We start from the raw sequence: 14,368 nt of genomic DNA on the forward strand, positions 1-14,368 counted from the left end.
GAGAGTAATTTCTTTCCTCTGCACTTCCACATAGCCTTCATTTATTTTGTTTGTTTGTTTTCCTCCCTTCTTTTTATTTTTTTCCTTTTCCCCTCCCTTTTCCCCTTTCCCTTTTTATTTCCCCTTAGTTAAATTGTTTAGTTCATGGTAGTCTTTATTTAATTATTATAATTATTTCCCTTTAATTAAATTATCCTTATCTCAACCCGTGAGTTGTTCTTTGCTTTACTTCTCCCCCTCCTCATCTAAAGGAGGGGGAGTGAGAGAGCGGTTGTGGGGTTTAGCTGCCCAGCACGGTAAAACCACCACACCCTGAAGTACTCTCAGAACTTGCTATAAGTTAGAAGCAACAAAGCTTCAAACTCCTGTCTCAGAGCTGTACAGCAACCAAAATCTGTAAATCTGAGATGGTCTTCAAAACTGCTTTTGGTATCCAAAAAGCAATCCTCCCACCCTCACAGGTAAGAAACCACGGAAGAAATCTTACAGTTACCTCAAAAGGCATGCAGCTATGTATAACTATGAACAACAAGAGCTGAGAAGCTGAAAAAAGTCACCAGAATTGGTTTCAAATTCAGAGATGGGAGGGGAGCAGGGAGAAGAAGCCTGTGAGCAGTAGTCTGAGGTTCACAACTGTCAGCATGAAGACCTGTTGAGCTGATGATTTTGCCACATAAAAGAATTACTGTACATGATCTGTCCTATCTACACACCACACATTAAATGAAACTAAATACAAAGCCACGGGACATTTTAGAATCAACATTTGCCTCCACACCTCCACATCTCCCCCACGAACTCAATTTTAATCCACCGTGTGTTTACCGTGGTCACTGTGCTTTGAGACAATTCTTCTTCCGTACAAACTGTTGACACAGCCAGGGAAGGCAGCCTGGTTGGAGAGGATAACGTTGATGTCTCCATGCCACTGTCCTCATTTAAAGCAGACAGACCAACCACATGGTGTCCGTTCAGTTCGCTAGCTTTAGCCTGAGCACAGGCCTGCAAAGAGCTGAGAAAAGTGCTGTTGTGGAGACAGGTAGTGCTGTGAAAAGTGCTCATGAGCTTTGGTGATTTTTGATCACTCTCATCGGAGTCAAGTTTAGGAAAGGATAGGGATTTGATATTGCTCACTGAAGTGATAGGGGACAGGGACACTTTGGAAGACAAGGACATCTTTTCACAGTTTCCCAACTGCGGTAAAGTGATAAAGCCATTGGGTTTGTGAAGGGGCTTGAAGTCCAACGTGGCCCTTTCTATGGATGCCAGAACCTCCTGATCTTGCAACACAGACTCAGACCCTCCTTTGGGCAAACTGCTATCTAACAGCTGGGCAACAATCGGCCCAGTAGTACCGACATGGATTTCCAGAATGTTTTTTAACTCCTCCTTATCATCGATAGTTTTTAATTCCAGTTTGTCAAATGGGTCTTCTTCACTTTCAAAATCAGCTGGGTTGAAGTCTGCTTTGGGGCGAGGTGGACTAAGAACTTTTTGCTTCACAGCACTGCTGTCGGCTGGCATGGGAGTAAGAATGTTATTGTGCTGCAGACCAGCGAGGATGGGGTTAATAGGAGGAGGCATGGCCTCAGGGCAAGGTCCCTCTGAGAACCCCAGTCTGTTGCTGTCCTCTGGGGCTGCTTTTGAGTTTCCTATTGCTTCTTCTGCCTTTCGTTCAGCTCCTTTCTGGGCAGCTTGAATTTTTTTGATATCTTCAGCCCACTCGATTGTTTTCTTTTCCAGGGAGAAGTCATACTGACCAGTGGTAGAGAGGGAAAGAGGGAAAAAATAAAGACAAGTTATAAGAATCACAGCTACTACTTTACAGCAGAAGTAACACAAGTAACACAGAGCAAGAACTACATGAATCATCACAGACAGACAATTTTTCCCCAGCATCTCTTACAACCTATAGAATGGCAAAACCAGGAGACACCAGCAGTAGTTCGTTTTACCTCTTGCAGCAAAACCTGGCTATAGTCTGGATCAGAATCTCGTATTTTGTGTCCATCCTACACTTAGTTTTGTTTAGAGCTACTGATGATCACAAGATCAGTTTCACAACTCTCTCCCCCTCTTCCAACAAGAAAATAGATGCAGTCAGAGTGTGAGAAACAAAGTTGTGTTTTTGCAGTAGAAAACTAATTTTCTGTATTCCAAGGTAGATGTGTAGTCATAATAAGGAGAAATGCTAAGTAGATAAGTGGACAGTAGGAGGCCTCACTGTTCCAAAATAAGACAGAAGCTTGAGAAAAACAGGATGAGCAGTGTGAGAACAGTAAAAAAAAAAAAAAAAAAAAAAAAAAAGATCACAAGTTCTCAAAGCATAAGAAAGGAGAAATTAAAGGGTTGAAAAACAGAAAAAATGTACATATATGGTATAGAGGAGCATCGAGTAGGTTTTCAACCTGTAGTACTCAGCCAATGAGGAAACAGGGGACGTGATCAGGTGTCGGGTAGTATGGAATAAAAGGTTATGATTTGTTTACTAAAATGCACTCCTAATTGGCAGGACGCCCGCCATTGCAATCGCGAATAAAATAGCTTCACAGAAGATCCTGTCTGAAGAAAATTATTGAGATTTTTCTCACAATTAGGGGGCTCGTCCGGGATCTTGTCGCCTACCGAAGAGTTCTTGCTACCACAGACAGGAAGGTGCACCCCGCTGATTTCAGCGGTCCCGTTGGGGGTGGTGGGTTGTCTCGGTATGGCCAGCAAAGGACCGAGACTGTTAGTCTGAAGACAGGCTCTGCGAAGCTCTGGGGAGAAGGGAGGCAAGCACAAACATACACAGACACAGCCCAGAGATAGTCCAGCCCAGATCGGGAACAGGCACAGGGATTACTACTGCTGATAACCTGGACCAGGAAGCCGTGCATGGACCGAGATAAGGGAAACTTTACCGTATCTTGCCTCGAGTTGGGTTTGGAGAGACTCTGGTATGAATGAGTGTGAGTGTGAATGAGACATACTTTTAGTGTGGAGCGAACGTGAAGTCCCGATCCGTGAGGCTCGGTGGTCCTGCAAGGGGACGAACGAAGTCCCCTCGGCTGGAGAGGGACAAAGCGAAAGAGAGAGGAGAGGAGTGAAAGAGAGTCTCGGGGGTTTGGGCCCTTAGGTGTACGGTACCTCGAGCACGGTGAAGTGAGGTGCTTGGTAGTACACCCCACCTCTGTCCTAATCCTAGGTGAAGGCGTGTGGTACCCTGTGGGTGGTAAAGTCCACAGCAGCACGTCAGGAAGAGCTGGGGATTAAGGGTTCCAAGAGTCAGCAGGGTGGGGTTGGAGACCCTGGGATTGTGCCTAAAGACAGTCCTTTGGAGAGAATGATAAAGATTTGGAAAAACAACCCAAAAACTAAGGAAAAAGATTTAAAAATATATATATAATTTAAAAATGGTTTGATATTGCGTAATTGTCTGGCCTAAAAAGCCAATAAAAGGAACTTCAGTATTTTGGCCAAAATACAGGTCTGATGAAAATTCAGGCTTGAAAATTATATATAAACAATAAGGTTCTGTTTTCAGAGGAGGAATCAAGTTATGCTCTCTATAATCCTAATATTGCACCAGAGGCAGTGGCAGCTGCTCCAGGAGGGGACACAAGGACTGCAATTGACGCTGTCCCTGGAAAAGGAGTGCACTCTAGTCTCTGGCAAGAATTAGAACAAGGTAGAAGATATACTGAGAGTTTTGCCTTCCCTGATACTAACAGTACTAACACTAACTGTGTATCCTCTTAGGGAGGTTCCAGTGGGACAAGGACAAATACATTATGTGAACTCCCCCTGCTGTGGTTTAACCCAGTCTGCAGCTAAGCAGCAGGGACTGCAATTGATGCTGTGCCTGGAGAAGTCGCACCAGGGAGTGCCGATGCGGGGCCAGTGCCACTCCTCCCTTACCAGGAGAGAGGTTAGGAGTTTTAAGAAGGAAATGAAGTCTTTAACTGAGGGCCTAGCAGAACAGTCAAATCCGTTTATAAGGCCTAGGCTTACACCAAGCCAAGGACGTCTCAGCTTCTTGCTCTGTCCTGCCAGCAGGCAGGCTATGGGTGCAGCAGGAGCTGGGAGGGGACAGACCTAGGACAGATGACCCAAACTGGCCAAAGGGATATTCCATACCATCTGACGTCATGCTGAACAATATATAGGGGTAGCTGGCCAGGGCTGGGGGGGCCGGGCTGCTCGGGGATAGGCTGGGCATCGGTCAGCGGGTGGTGAGCAACTGCACTGTGCATCACTTGTTTCGTACACATTATTAGTAGTAGTACTATTATTATTATTGTTGTTATTATTATTTTTTCTATCTTAATAAACTGTCTTTATCTCAACTCACAGACTTCACTTTCCTGTTTCTCTCCCCCATCCCAGAGAGGGAGGGGGGAGGGTGAGCGAACAGCTGTGTGGTGTTTAGCTGCCGGCCAGGTTAAACCACAACAGATAATAACAACCCACAACACAGAAATCATATGAGAGACTCGGGGTCAGAATGAGAAAGTACTTGGAGATGAATCTTGAGGACCCAGTAGCCCAAAGGCTCTTGAAAGTTTGTTTTGTGATTAAAGCCTGGCCAGATATACAGAAAAAGCTCTAGAAGATGGGAGGATGGAGTAAACAGCGTAGGTAGTATGAAGGTGTATGCCAGGAGGGGAGATGAGAAGGAAAAGCAGAGAGCGAACACAGCATACCGGGTAGTGAGGCAGAGTTGGAGATAGAGGGACTTTTGGGAGAAATCAGGCTCAGGATGGAAAGGAGAGGAAGAGAGAAGAAGGAATGGCAGATGAGGAAAGCTACCTGTGTTGCAGCCTTAATCCTAGCAAGGACAGGCTTTTTGAGAAGATGTTTTAAGTGTGGCCAGGCCGGTGTGGTGGTTTTACCATGCTAGGCAGCTAAACACCACAACCACTCTCTCATTCCCCCCTCCTTAGATGAGGAGGGGAAGAAGTAAATTAAAGAACAACTCACGGGTTGAGATAAGGATAATTTAATTAAAGGGAAAAAATTATTAAGGAAATATTATTATTAACTAAACAATTTAACTAAAGGGGAAAAAAAAGGAAAAGTGGAAAATGGAGGGCAAAAGGGAAAAAAAAATAAATAAAGGCTATATGGAAGAGCAGAGGAAAGAAATTACTCTCTACTTCCCACAAATGAGCGATGCTTGACCACGTCCTTGAATCAGGGCCTCAACGCACGTAGCTGGTGTTCAGGAGGAGGACCGACGATTTCACAACGAGAGCCCACCCCTCCCCTCTTCTTCCTGTTTCCACCTTTTATTGCTGAGTGTGACATCACATGGTATGGAATATCCCTTTGGTTGGTTTAGGTCAGCTGCCCTGGAGATGTTTCTCTTCTCACTTTTTTGTCCACCCCCTAGAAGGGTTAGAGAGAGTCCTGATGTGCCAGCACTGCTCAGCAGCAGACACAACCCTGGTGTGATACCACTGCTGTTCTAGCTACAAGTGCAGAGCACAGCACTGTATGGGCTGCTGCAGGGAAAGTTAACATCCCAGCCAGACCCAGTACAGCCGGCAACTTCAAGTAGGAGTATCTGGAGTGGAAGAAGGAGGAAAGACTGCTGTTCTAAATTCAGAATAGGGGAGTCGGGGCTTCTCAGAAAGCTAGTTCCCTGATAAAGGAAAAAGTATACCTCAAGGGTTCCTCAAAGTGTACCTCAATGGGGATTACTCTACAATTATCATTGTGGGCAAAACAGACTTAGCATAGGAAGATAAATAAAATTTATTACCTATTGCTGATGGGCTGGAGCGGTAAGAAACAGAAACAAGCTGGGGGCACCTTCCCCCCATCCACTCTCTTCCACCTCTTCCTTGCCCTGAGTGGCACAGGGGGCCAGGAGTGGGGGCTGCAGTCGGCCCATGGTGCTTCGTTTCCACCACTCCGTCCCCCTTGCTCTGGTGTGGGGTTCCTCTCGTGGTGTGCTGACCTTCCTGGGCTGGTCCTGCGTGAGTTTCTCCATGGGCAGCGAGAAATGGGCTCTTTGGGAGCTGCTCCAGGTGTGGGTCTGTGCCGTGGGGTCTATTTGTCAGGAGTGAGTAGGTCCACCTTGGGACCCCCTGGGGTCCACCCCCCCACCCCACCCCCATCACCTGCTCCTGGATGGGCTCCTTTCCACAGGCTGCTGCATGGACATCTGCTCTGCCGTGGTACACCATGGGCTGTGGGAGGGGGTCATCCTTCCCCACTAGGGGCCTCTCTGTGGGCCGCGGTGGGGGCTTCGGCTCTGGCACCTGGAGCACCTTTGCACTGCATTGCTCATGGCTTGGCTCTGGGCAGCGGTGGGCCTCTTTGGAGCCAGCTGAAACTGGCCCTTATCTAACCTGGGGCAGCTGCTGGATTCTTCTCACAGGGGCTACCACTGCAGCCCCCCCAGTACCAGAACCTTGTCATGCAAACCCAATACACTGGGGCAGCTAGGTCATTATTGGCCTGTAAAGTATCAAGGGTTAAATTAACTAATGAAACCCTAAATGTGATAGGGGTAGACGGGACTGGGATAACAGTGCCACTTTTTGGGGACACCAAGCTGGAGAAGTCGTGCCAGGGAGTGCGGAGCAGCGGGAGCAGAGGGGGGGGGGTGTCCCGGTGGGGCCTCTGGCCATGCAGGGCCAGTGCCACTCCTCCCTTACCAGCAGAGAGGTTAGGAGTTTTATGAAGGAAATTAAGTCTTTAATTGAGGGCCTAGCAGAACAGTCAAATGCGTCTATAAGGCCTAGTTTGTATTCCTGGGGGGAAAAATGTCAATCTTGAGTATGTTATTCACTGGAGAAGAATGTTTAGGAGGGGAATGATTTGCCAGGCAGCTATGGAAGAATGGGAAAGAACTAACACCACCCCCACTCCCCCACCCCCTCTGACCAAGAGTAATTCCAATAGAGCAGAAATATCCGCTTACCCATCTGAAATAATAACAATGCATGACATAGAAATCATATGAGAGACTCTGGGACAGAATTAGAAAGTACTCGGGGATGAAACCTGAGGACCCAGTAGCCTAAGGACTCTTGAAAGTTCATTTTGTCATTAAAGCCTGGCCAGATACACAGAAAAAGCTCCAGAAGGTGGGAGGATGGAGTGAACAGTGCAGGTAGTATGAAGGTGTACACCAAGAGGGGAGAAGAGAAGGAAAAGCCGAGAGCGAAACTAATGGTATTCACAGCGTACTGGGTAGTGAGGCAGAGGGCTAGAGATAGAGGGCCAGGATGGAAAGGAGAGGAAGAGAGACGAAGGAATGGCAGACAAGGAAAGCTACCTGTGTTGCAGCCTGAATCCTAGCAAGGACAGGCTTTGAGAAGATGTTTTAACTGCGGCCAGGCTAGCCACTTCAAATAGGTGTATCTGGAGTGGAAGAAGGAGGCCGCGGTGGGGGCTTCGGCTCTGGCACCTGGAGCACCTCTGCACTGCACTCCCCCCTCCTCTGCACTGACCTTGGTGTCTGCTGGGAGGTTTCTCACTCCTCACTCTCCCAGCTGCTGTTGTGCAGCAGTTCTCCTTTTCTTGGATGCGCTCTCACAGAGGCACAAACTGCATTGCTCATGGCTTGGCTCTGGGCAGTGGTGGGCCCCTTTGGAGCCAGCTGAAACTGGCCCTTATCTAACCTGGGGCAGCTGCTGGATTCTTCCCACTGCAGCCCCCCCACTACCAGAACCTTGCCATGCAAACCCAATACACTGGGGCAGCTAGGTCATTACTGGCCTGTAAAGTATCAAGGGTTAAATTAACTAATGAAACCCTAAATGTGATAGGGGTAGAAGGGGCTGGAATAACAGTGCCACTTTTTGGGGACACCAAGCTGAGACTAGGGGATAAAAAGATCATTGGGCAATTATTGTATGCACCCGAGGCAGGGACTAACTTGTTGGGAAAGGATTTAATAATGAAAATGGGCATTCAAATAGCAAATTGTCAGGCTGGAATAACGGTGTTATTAATGGGGTGCTCTCAGACCCTGGGAGCAAAGATATATTTGCCTTTGAGTGGAAAGACCCTGAAATGGGGCGGAAGCAGCAATGCAGATGGACAATTTCACCTCAGGGCTTTACAGGGCCACCAATTTATTTGGGCACGTTCTAGAAGAAATTTTGGAGCAATTCCAACCTCCAAAGGAAGTGTTAATGTTACAATATGTGGATGATCTTTTATTGTCAGGACAAGAGAAAACAATCATGAAAGACGACACTAACAAACTATTCAACTTTCTGGGAAAACAAGGCTTGGGAGTATTGGAAAAAAAATTACAATATATAGAAGGAGAAGTCAAGTACTTAGGGCATCTACTGTCTGGGGGGGAATGAAGAGAAAATCCAGAGAAGATTGAGGGAATTGTTGAGCTACCCCTACCCAAAACTAAAAAGAAGTAAAAAGTTTTAAGAGAAAGAGGTTTTTAAGGAATTAGGAGTCACAAAATCTGAACTAAAATAGATACTCCCTGAGGGGAGAAAAATGATGAATAAAGTGCTAATGAGGCAAATATTAACAGTTTTACATCAAGAGGGTCATTGGGGAACTCAAGCAATATGTGACGCTGTGCTATGGAAATATGTATGCGTAGGAATATATATATACTGTGGCTGAACAAGTATGCAGCAGTTACATAATATGTCAAAAGGTAAATAGGAAAATTATCCACAGTCAGCCCAAGGGGGGGGGGGGGGGGGGGGGGGAGAATCATGAATTCAATGCTTCCAAAATGTACAGGTAGATTTTACAGAGCTCCTTAGAGTAGGTAGATGTAAATACTTATTAGTCTTGGTCGATCATTTGTCAGGGTGAGTGGAAGCTTTCCCTTCAGTATCTGCTACTGTGAACATAGTAACTAAAGTAATTCTAAGAACTCCCAGGTATGGAATTGTTGAAAATATTGACTCTGATCAAGGAAATCACTTTATGCCAGAAATATTGCAAGGGCTCTAGGAATGAAGTGGAAATTTCATACTCCTTGGCATCCTTCCTCTTCTGGAAGGGTGGAGCAGACAGAAAAGAAGCAATTGACTAAGTTCTGGAAACTCAGCTTCCCCAAACAAAGTGCTTACCTTTGGCACTTCTCCGAATTCAAACTGCACCAAGAAAAGATGTGGGAGTTTCACCATATGAAATACTATTTGGATTGCTGTACCTGGACAAAGGGAATGGATTACCTCAATTTGAGACAAAAGATGCTTTTCTTAAGAACTATATACTCGGGCTGTCATCCTTTTTGTCATCTCTCAGGACCCGTGGAGACTGGGATCTGATGCAAACTGCAGAATCGAAGCTGCAACCTGAGTGGAACGGACTGTTCCAAGTGCTCCTGACTACTGAGACAACAGTAAGAACAGCTGAGAAAGGGTGGACTCATTCCTAGATAAAAGCATCAGTTAACCCTGATACCTGAGAGACTGCCTTAACAAAGACTTTTAAGGTTAAAACTGTTGAAAGTATCTATTGTAAACCTTTAACTTCTCCTTAGAAGAATTCTTAATGAATTATTGAGCAAAAGGGATTGAATTACACAGAATTGGAGTGTTTCCAGGGAACACTCCCTGGAAGTGGGAGAAAAAGAAAGGGGGATATTCGATCCCCACCAGAAGAATCCTTATCAGTTTGTGATTTTTATTGTTTCTTAATTATTATTTCTTAATTATTATAGGGGTGTATATATACATATAGAAATGATGTATTTTAAGTTCATCTTAGTAATACCTGTTCTCAGTGGATTAGTGATAGGATGGAGGGAAAGTTCGGCATTTCCAATTAATCCAGAACATCTCTCAAGTGAAATAATTGTTGGATTTGTACCCAGATGCCTAGAAAGACTGAAAACGCCTTGTCCCTGATTGCTATTTCCAGCAGCAACTCTGTCTGGATTCTCTAGATTTCTAAAAATGACAGATCTTACTCAGTCCCGGGAAGGAATAGATTTTGAAGTTGAGCTCCCTACGCATAGTCCTGGCTACAACATACTGTGTTATCAAAGGTGCCTTTTAAACAATGATAGAAAACTCAGGAGGCAATATTACTGACCCTGGGTGTGGAAATATCCATGAAGTAGGGAATAATCTATACTGTATACCGAATATGGCAGCTACGGGAACGCTAATATACATAGTGCACACCAGATACAACATGAGAATCCTGTAACCAGAAGGCCTGTTCCAAATATCAAGGGGTGGTACTGGCTATGTGGCAATAAATCCAGGAAGGTGTTGCCCCTAGGATGGAAGGGAGATTGCACCCTGGAGGCAATAATTCCAAATGTAACTATTATTGAACACCCACAAAGCCGAAGCCCCCTTGAGACCACACGTGGAATTAAGCGGATTCCAGATAATCCTTTAGTAAAATTCTCTAGCATTTCACAGTTTTGCAAAGTGTTTTTTATCTTGTTTAGGGGTGATTGAATTAGAAAAAAACATTGTAAATATCTCCAAATACAAAAATATTGTAAATATATTGAAGAACTAGAAAATAAGTTTGATAAGTTTGCAAAAATAGTACTCTAGAATCAAATAGCATTAGATTTATTAATAACCTCATAAGGAGGAGTGTGCACTATAATTAATACTAGTTGCTGTATATATGTAGATCAAATGGGACAGATTTGACTGATCTCAAAAATATTCGGGGGGAAAAAAAGCAAAACAAGATCCTACGTAGAATGGCTCAAGATGACACTTTCTGGGGATTTAGAAACATTTGGGAGAAGCTAATTTCGCAGTTACCTGAATAGAATTGGATCAAACAACTGTTTGTTTGTATTGTAATAATAATGGCATTGTATATCTATCATCTCCCGTGACATCCGAAGAAGAATATTGCACCTCAATGTTGGAAAAACTCAAGAGTGCGGTATGTGAAGAGGTACAAAAACAACAAGAGGAGTAAGAAAAGAAGAGGGGGGAATTGTGAGGAACAAAGTTGTGTTTTTGCAGTAGAAAACTAACCTTCTGTATTCAAAGGTAGTTGTGTAGTCATAATAAGGAGAAATGTAGAAAAGTAGATAAGTGGACAGCAGGAGGCCTCACTGTTCCAAAATAAGGCAGAAGCTTGAGAAAAACAGGATGAGCAGTTTGAGAACAGTAAAACAAAGATCACAAGTTCTCAAAGCATAAGAAAGGAGAAATTAAAGGGTTGAAAAAAAGAAAAATTGTACATATATGGTATAGAGGAGCGTCGAGTAGCTTGTGAACCTGTAGTACTCAGCCAATGAGGAAACATCGGAGGTGATCAGGTGTTGGATAATGGGGAATAAAAGGTTATGATTTGTTTACTAAAATGCACTCCTGATTGACAGGACGCCAACCATTGCAATCACAAATGAAATAGCTTCACAGAAGATCCTGTCTGAAGAAAATTATTTGAGATGTTTCTCATAAGTGGAAGCCTGAAGTGTTAGTGACAGCGATGTCATGCGTGATAGACAGTCACACCCAGATCTGGCGCCACTGAACAAGGCATTCAATACTACAGCAGAGTAACTTTTGCCTCCAAAGAGCATTAATGTATTTATCAGTTCCCCCTAAAAGATTCCTAAGGGACCTGACACTAACTTTAGACCCACTGGTTGGAGAGGTATCAGCATTCTCATACCTGTGCTAAGGACTCACCAGCCAAAGGGGATGTGCTGGCTACTCTGAGAACAACTTTCAATAGTAGCAGATTTTGCCACTGTTCTTGGCATGACTGGATCCCACAAGCTTTTCTCATTTGACATCAGCTCCTTCAGAGTTGGGTTAGCACATAAGACATTTAGATAAGCTACTCACTACCAGCGCACAGGCCATTCTGGTAGCCTGACTGAGAGGACAAAATTCTGAACACACTAAATATATGTGAAGCTTTAATATCTTACAGAGACCAAACACCCTTAGTGCCCTCCATATCATGACAAAACATTCAGAGAACACAGCCTACAAAGCTAAGTCCAGGGTGTAACCTACCTGTGACTCACAAGAATTACAGCCTGCTTGCCAGGATGATGTCACATAACCGAAGGGGTAATAAGACATCCTATCCTAGCTCTGAAGAGCAACAAGTCGGAAGGTTTGCTACGCCTCTGCTGGGCTTTTCTGGGACTCACACTGTGCTATCCATCCCATAGCAGGCTCCAGAGAGAACCTGGAGACCTATCTCAACTCTATACTAAGTAGTTTTCCCTTCCCTTAGCTCTAAGAGATGGGACATGCAATTTATCAACAAGGTGATTTTGAAACACAACTCACTGGCAGAAGTGCTGGGCACTATTCATTCCACACTTTGCCATCTGAGCAGAGCTATCATAGCTGTATACTTACAAACACACATGTTTAGACGCATGAAATACTAGGTACATGGCTTTGGTCAATTTAGCCTCCATGCACTTTTACTATTTTGAATAGCTCCCACCAGAACTGTAAAAAAAGCCAAGTAGTTCTGTGCAAGGCATAGCCTACATGATCACATCATTTTATTTGAGGCATTGCAATCCAACCAGGCGTACTGTATTTGAACCCCAGCTTGGCTGGAAAACAGAGATAGCACAGAATATGTTCATACTTGTAGAACCCTGTTTGAGGGTATGCCATAGCATTGGTGTTTCAATTCTTACCATCTTTCCTCTTAAAAATACAACTTAGTTTAGCAATGTCAGGGTAGCATTTAAACCTTTATCTGTTACACAAGAACACTGTGTTTTTTTTTGGAGTAGATACATTAAAATAAATGCCATCAGACTTTTTATAGTGATAAGTAGTACAAACTTTTTGCATGGCTTACAATATTATCTTCCTCTACATTCTAGCAGACTATGAAATAACAGTATAGCACGGTGAAGACTAACACCTGAACAAAATATAGTTCACAGCATCACATGTTGAAGACCTAGGGTCACAGAGGAAAGAGCAGAAGTGCACAAACCATCCTTACCTGGGCTTCTCTGACAAGCTGAGAAGAATCAGGCAGGCAGAAACCAATGGGTAATCCAACCTTCGAAGAGGTTTTAAATTTGTCTCCTATCTTAAATGGGACGTCGTCGAGATAACTGAAAGGCCCTAAGATCACAAGAAGAAATTGTATCAAGAACCTTACAAATTTGATGCATTCAGTTAAATCTCATGTTTCTGTATGTGGCAGCTACTCTTTCTCTGCTACCCCAACCACACAATTTGACTCAATACAAAGGAAGTTGCGTGATAAGAAACACACTGAATATGCCTAGACTTCATTGCTTCAGTTTTATTATTTTTAAAAGAATATTCTAGTCCATAACTATATTTTAAAACATTCCAATTGCTAAGCAGATCTTGAAGTTAATATTCCAGCATCTTAGCTTCCCTCATGACAACACTGCCTACACAACCAGAAATTGAAGCTCTCCTGAATGTTGCGTTCTGTTATGCCTCTATAGAAGGAGCCATCAGTTTTTGTTATATTCAAAGCAAGTTTTAAAATGACCCAGCTCTAGAGCAGCTAAGAAACAAAAAAAGTTTTGACATACAAGTGAAAAGTAACATTTGGACAGAAGTGGTCACAAGGACAAAGCGGTCCAGGTGATCCGCTTTAAACAAAACACAGTGAAATAGCTCAAGAATATTGAGTGTAGCAATTCTGACTTTTCAAACAAGGCAATCTAACTGGATCCAGTCTGATTTGTGATCACTCCAGTGAGGGGCCACAAACTTATTCCATGGTCCTCCATCTGTACTTTACATCTGTCACTTACGTGTAGCATTTATAGTGTTTTAGGACAAAAACTTTTCAAGCACCCTGCAAGCTCACTAGGCAGAATCACCAACAACTCAAGCTCCTCCAAGAAGCCAGACTAAAGTTGTTGTTTTTTCCATGAGCTGCTGTGAAGAAGTGTGAGAAAACCCATAACGTAAATTGTAGCCAGTTTCTAGATTAACTGGTCTAACCTTTTGGAATTATAGGCAAGGTTTTTGACTGTATATTACTAGACAAAAACTTCAAATTGTTGTTATCATTTGGAACTTCGCTCTGAATGCTACAGATCCGACAAGACATTAGTGACAACGTGAGATGTTTAGTGACTAACCTCTTGCTAAGTGAGCTGTGACTTGCCATTTTTATCTGACCCATTTTCATACTTGGATGACAGTTTAAGTACTATTTGTGCTCCTTCACTGTTGACTAATTTACAATAACACAGCCACAAGCTCCAAGAGGACAAGCAGCTTTTGAGAACAGGAATATCCTGTTAATTTGGAATCAAATGTTTATGTGCTGTCATCAGTTGACCTCTCATGCTATAAACTGCATTGGCTGGTCCCAGAGCCCTGTTGGGACACAGAGGGCATTTCCCCTAGCCCTGACACCCTCAGGCTGAACAACCTACATGGCACCCATACTACTGTGAGATATGTTCATCTGATTT

At 43.9% G+C, this 14,368-nt stretch overlaps 1 protein-coding gene across 1 annotated transcript; it reads right to left on the bottom strand.

Annotated features, from left to right (window-relative positions):
• Window positions 1–759: 759 nt before the first annotated feature.
• LOC309889468 (ubiquitin-associated protein 1-like) lies at window positions 760–13,672 on the bottom strand (the record flags this gene model as incomplete). Its single annotated transcript, XM_082782323.1, has 3 exons — window positions 760–1,755; window positions 12,901–13,025; window positions 13,654–13,672. The coding sequence occupies 3 exons, from the start codon at window positions 13,670–13,672 to the stop codon at window positions 760–762; spliced, it is 1,140 nt and encodes a 379-aa protein (XP_082638449.1).
• Between the last annotated feature and the right edge of the window lie 696 nt (window positions 13,673–14,368).

This window comes from Aythya marila (assembly GCF_965140915.1).
Source record: "Aythya marila genome assembly, chromosome: W".
In the NCBI taxonomy this organism is placed as follows: Eukaryota; Metazoa; Chordata; class Aves; order Anseriformes; family Anatidae; genus Aythya; species Aythya marila.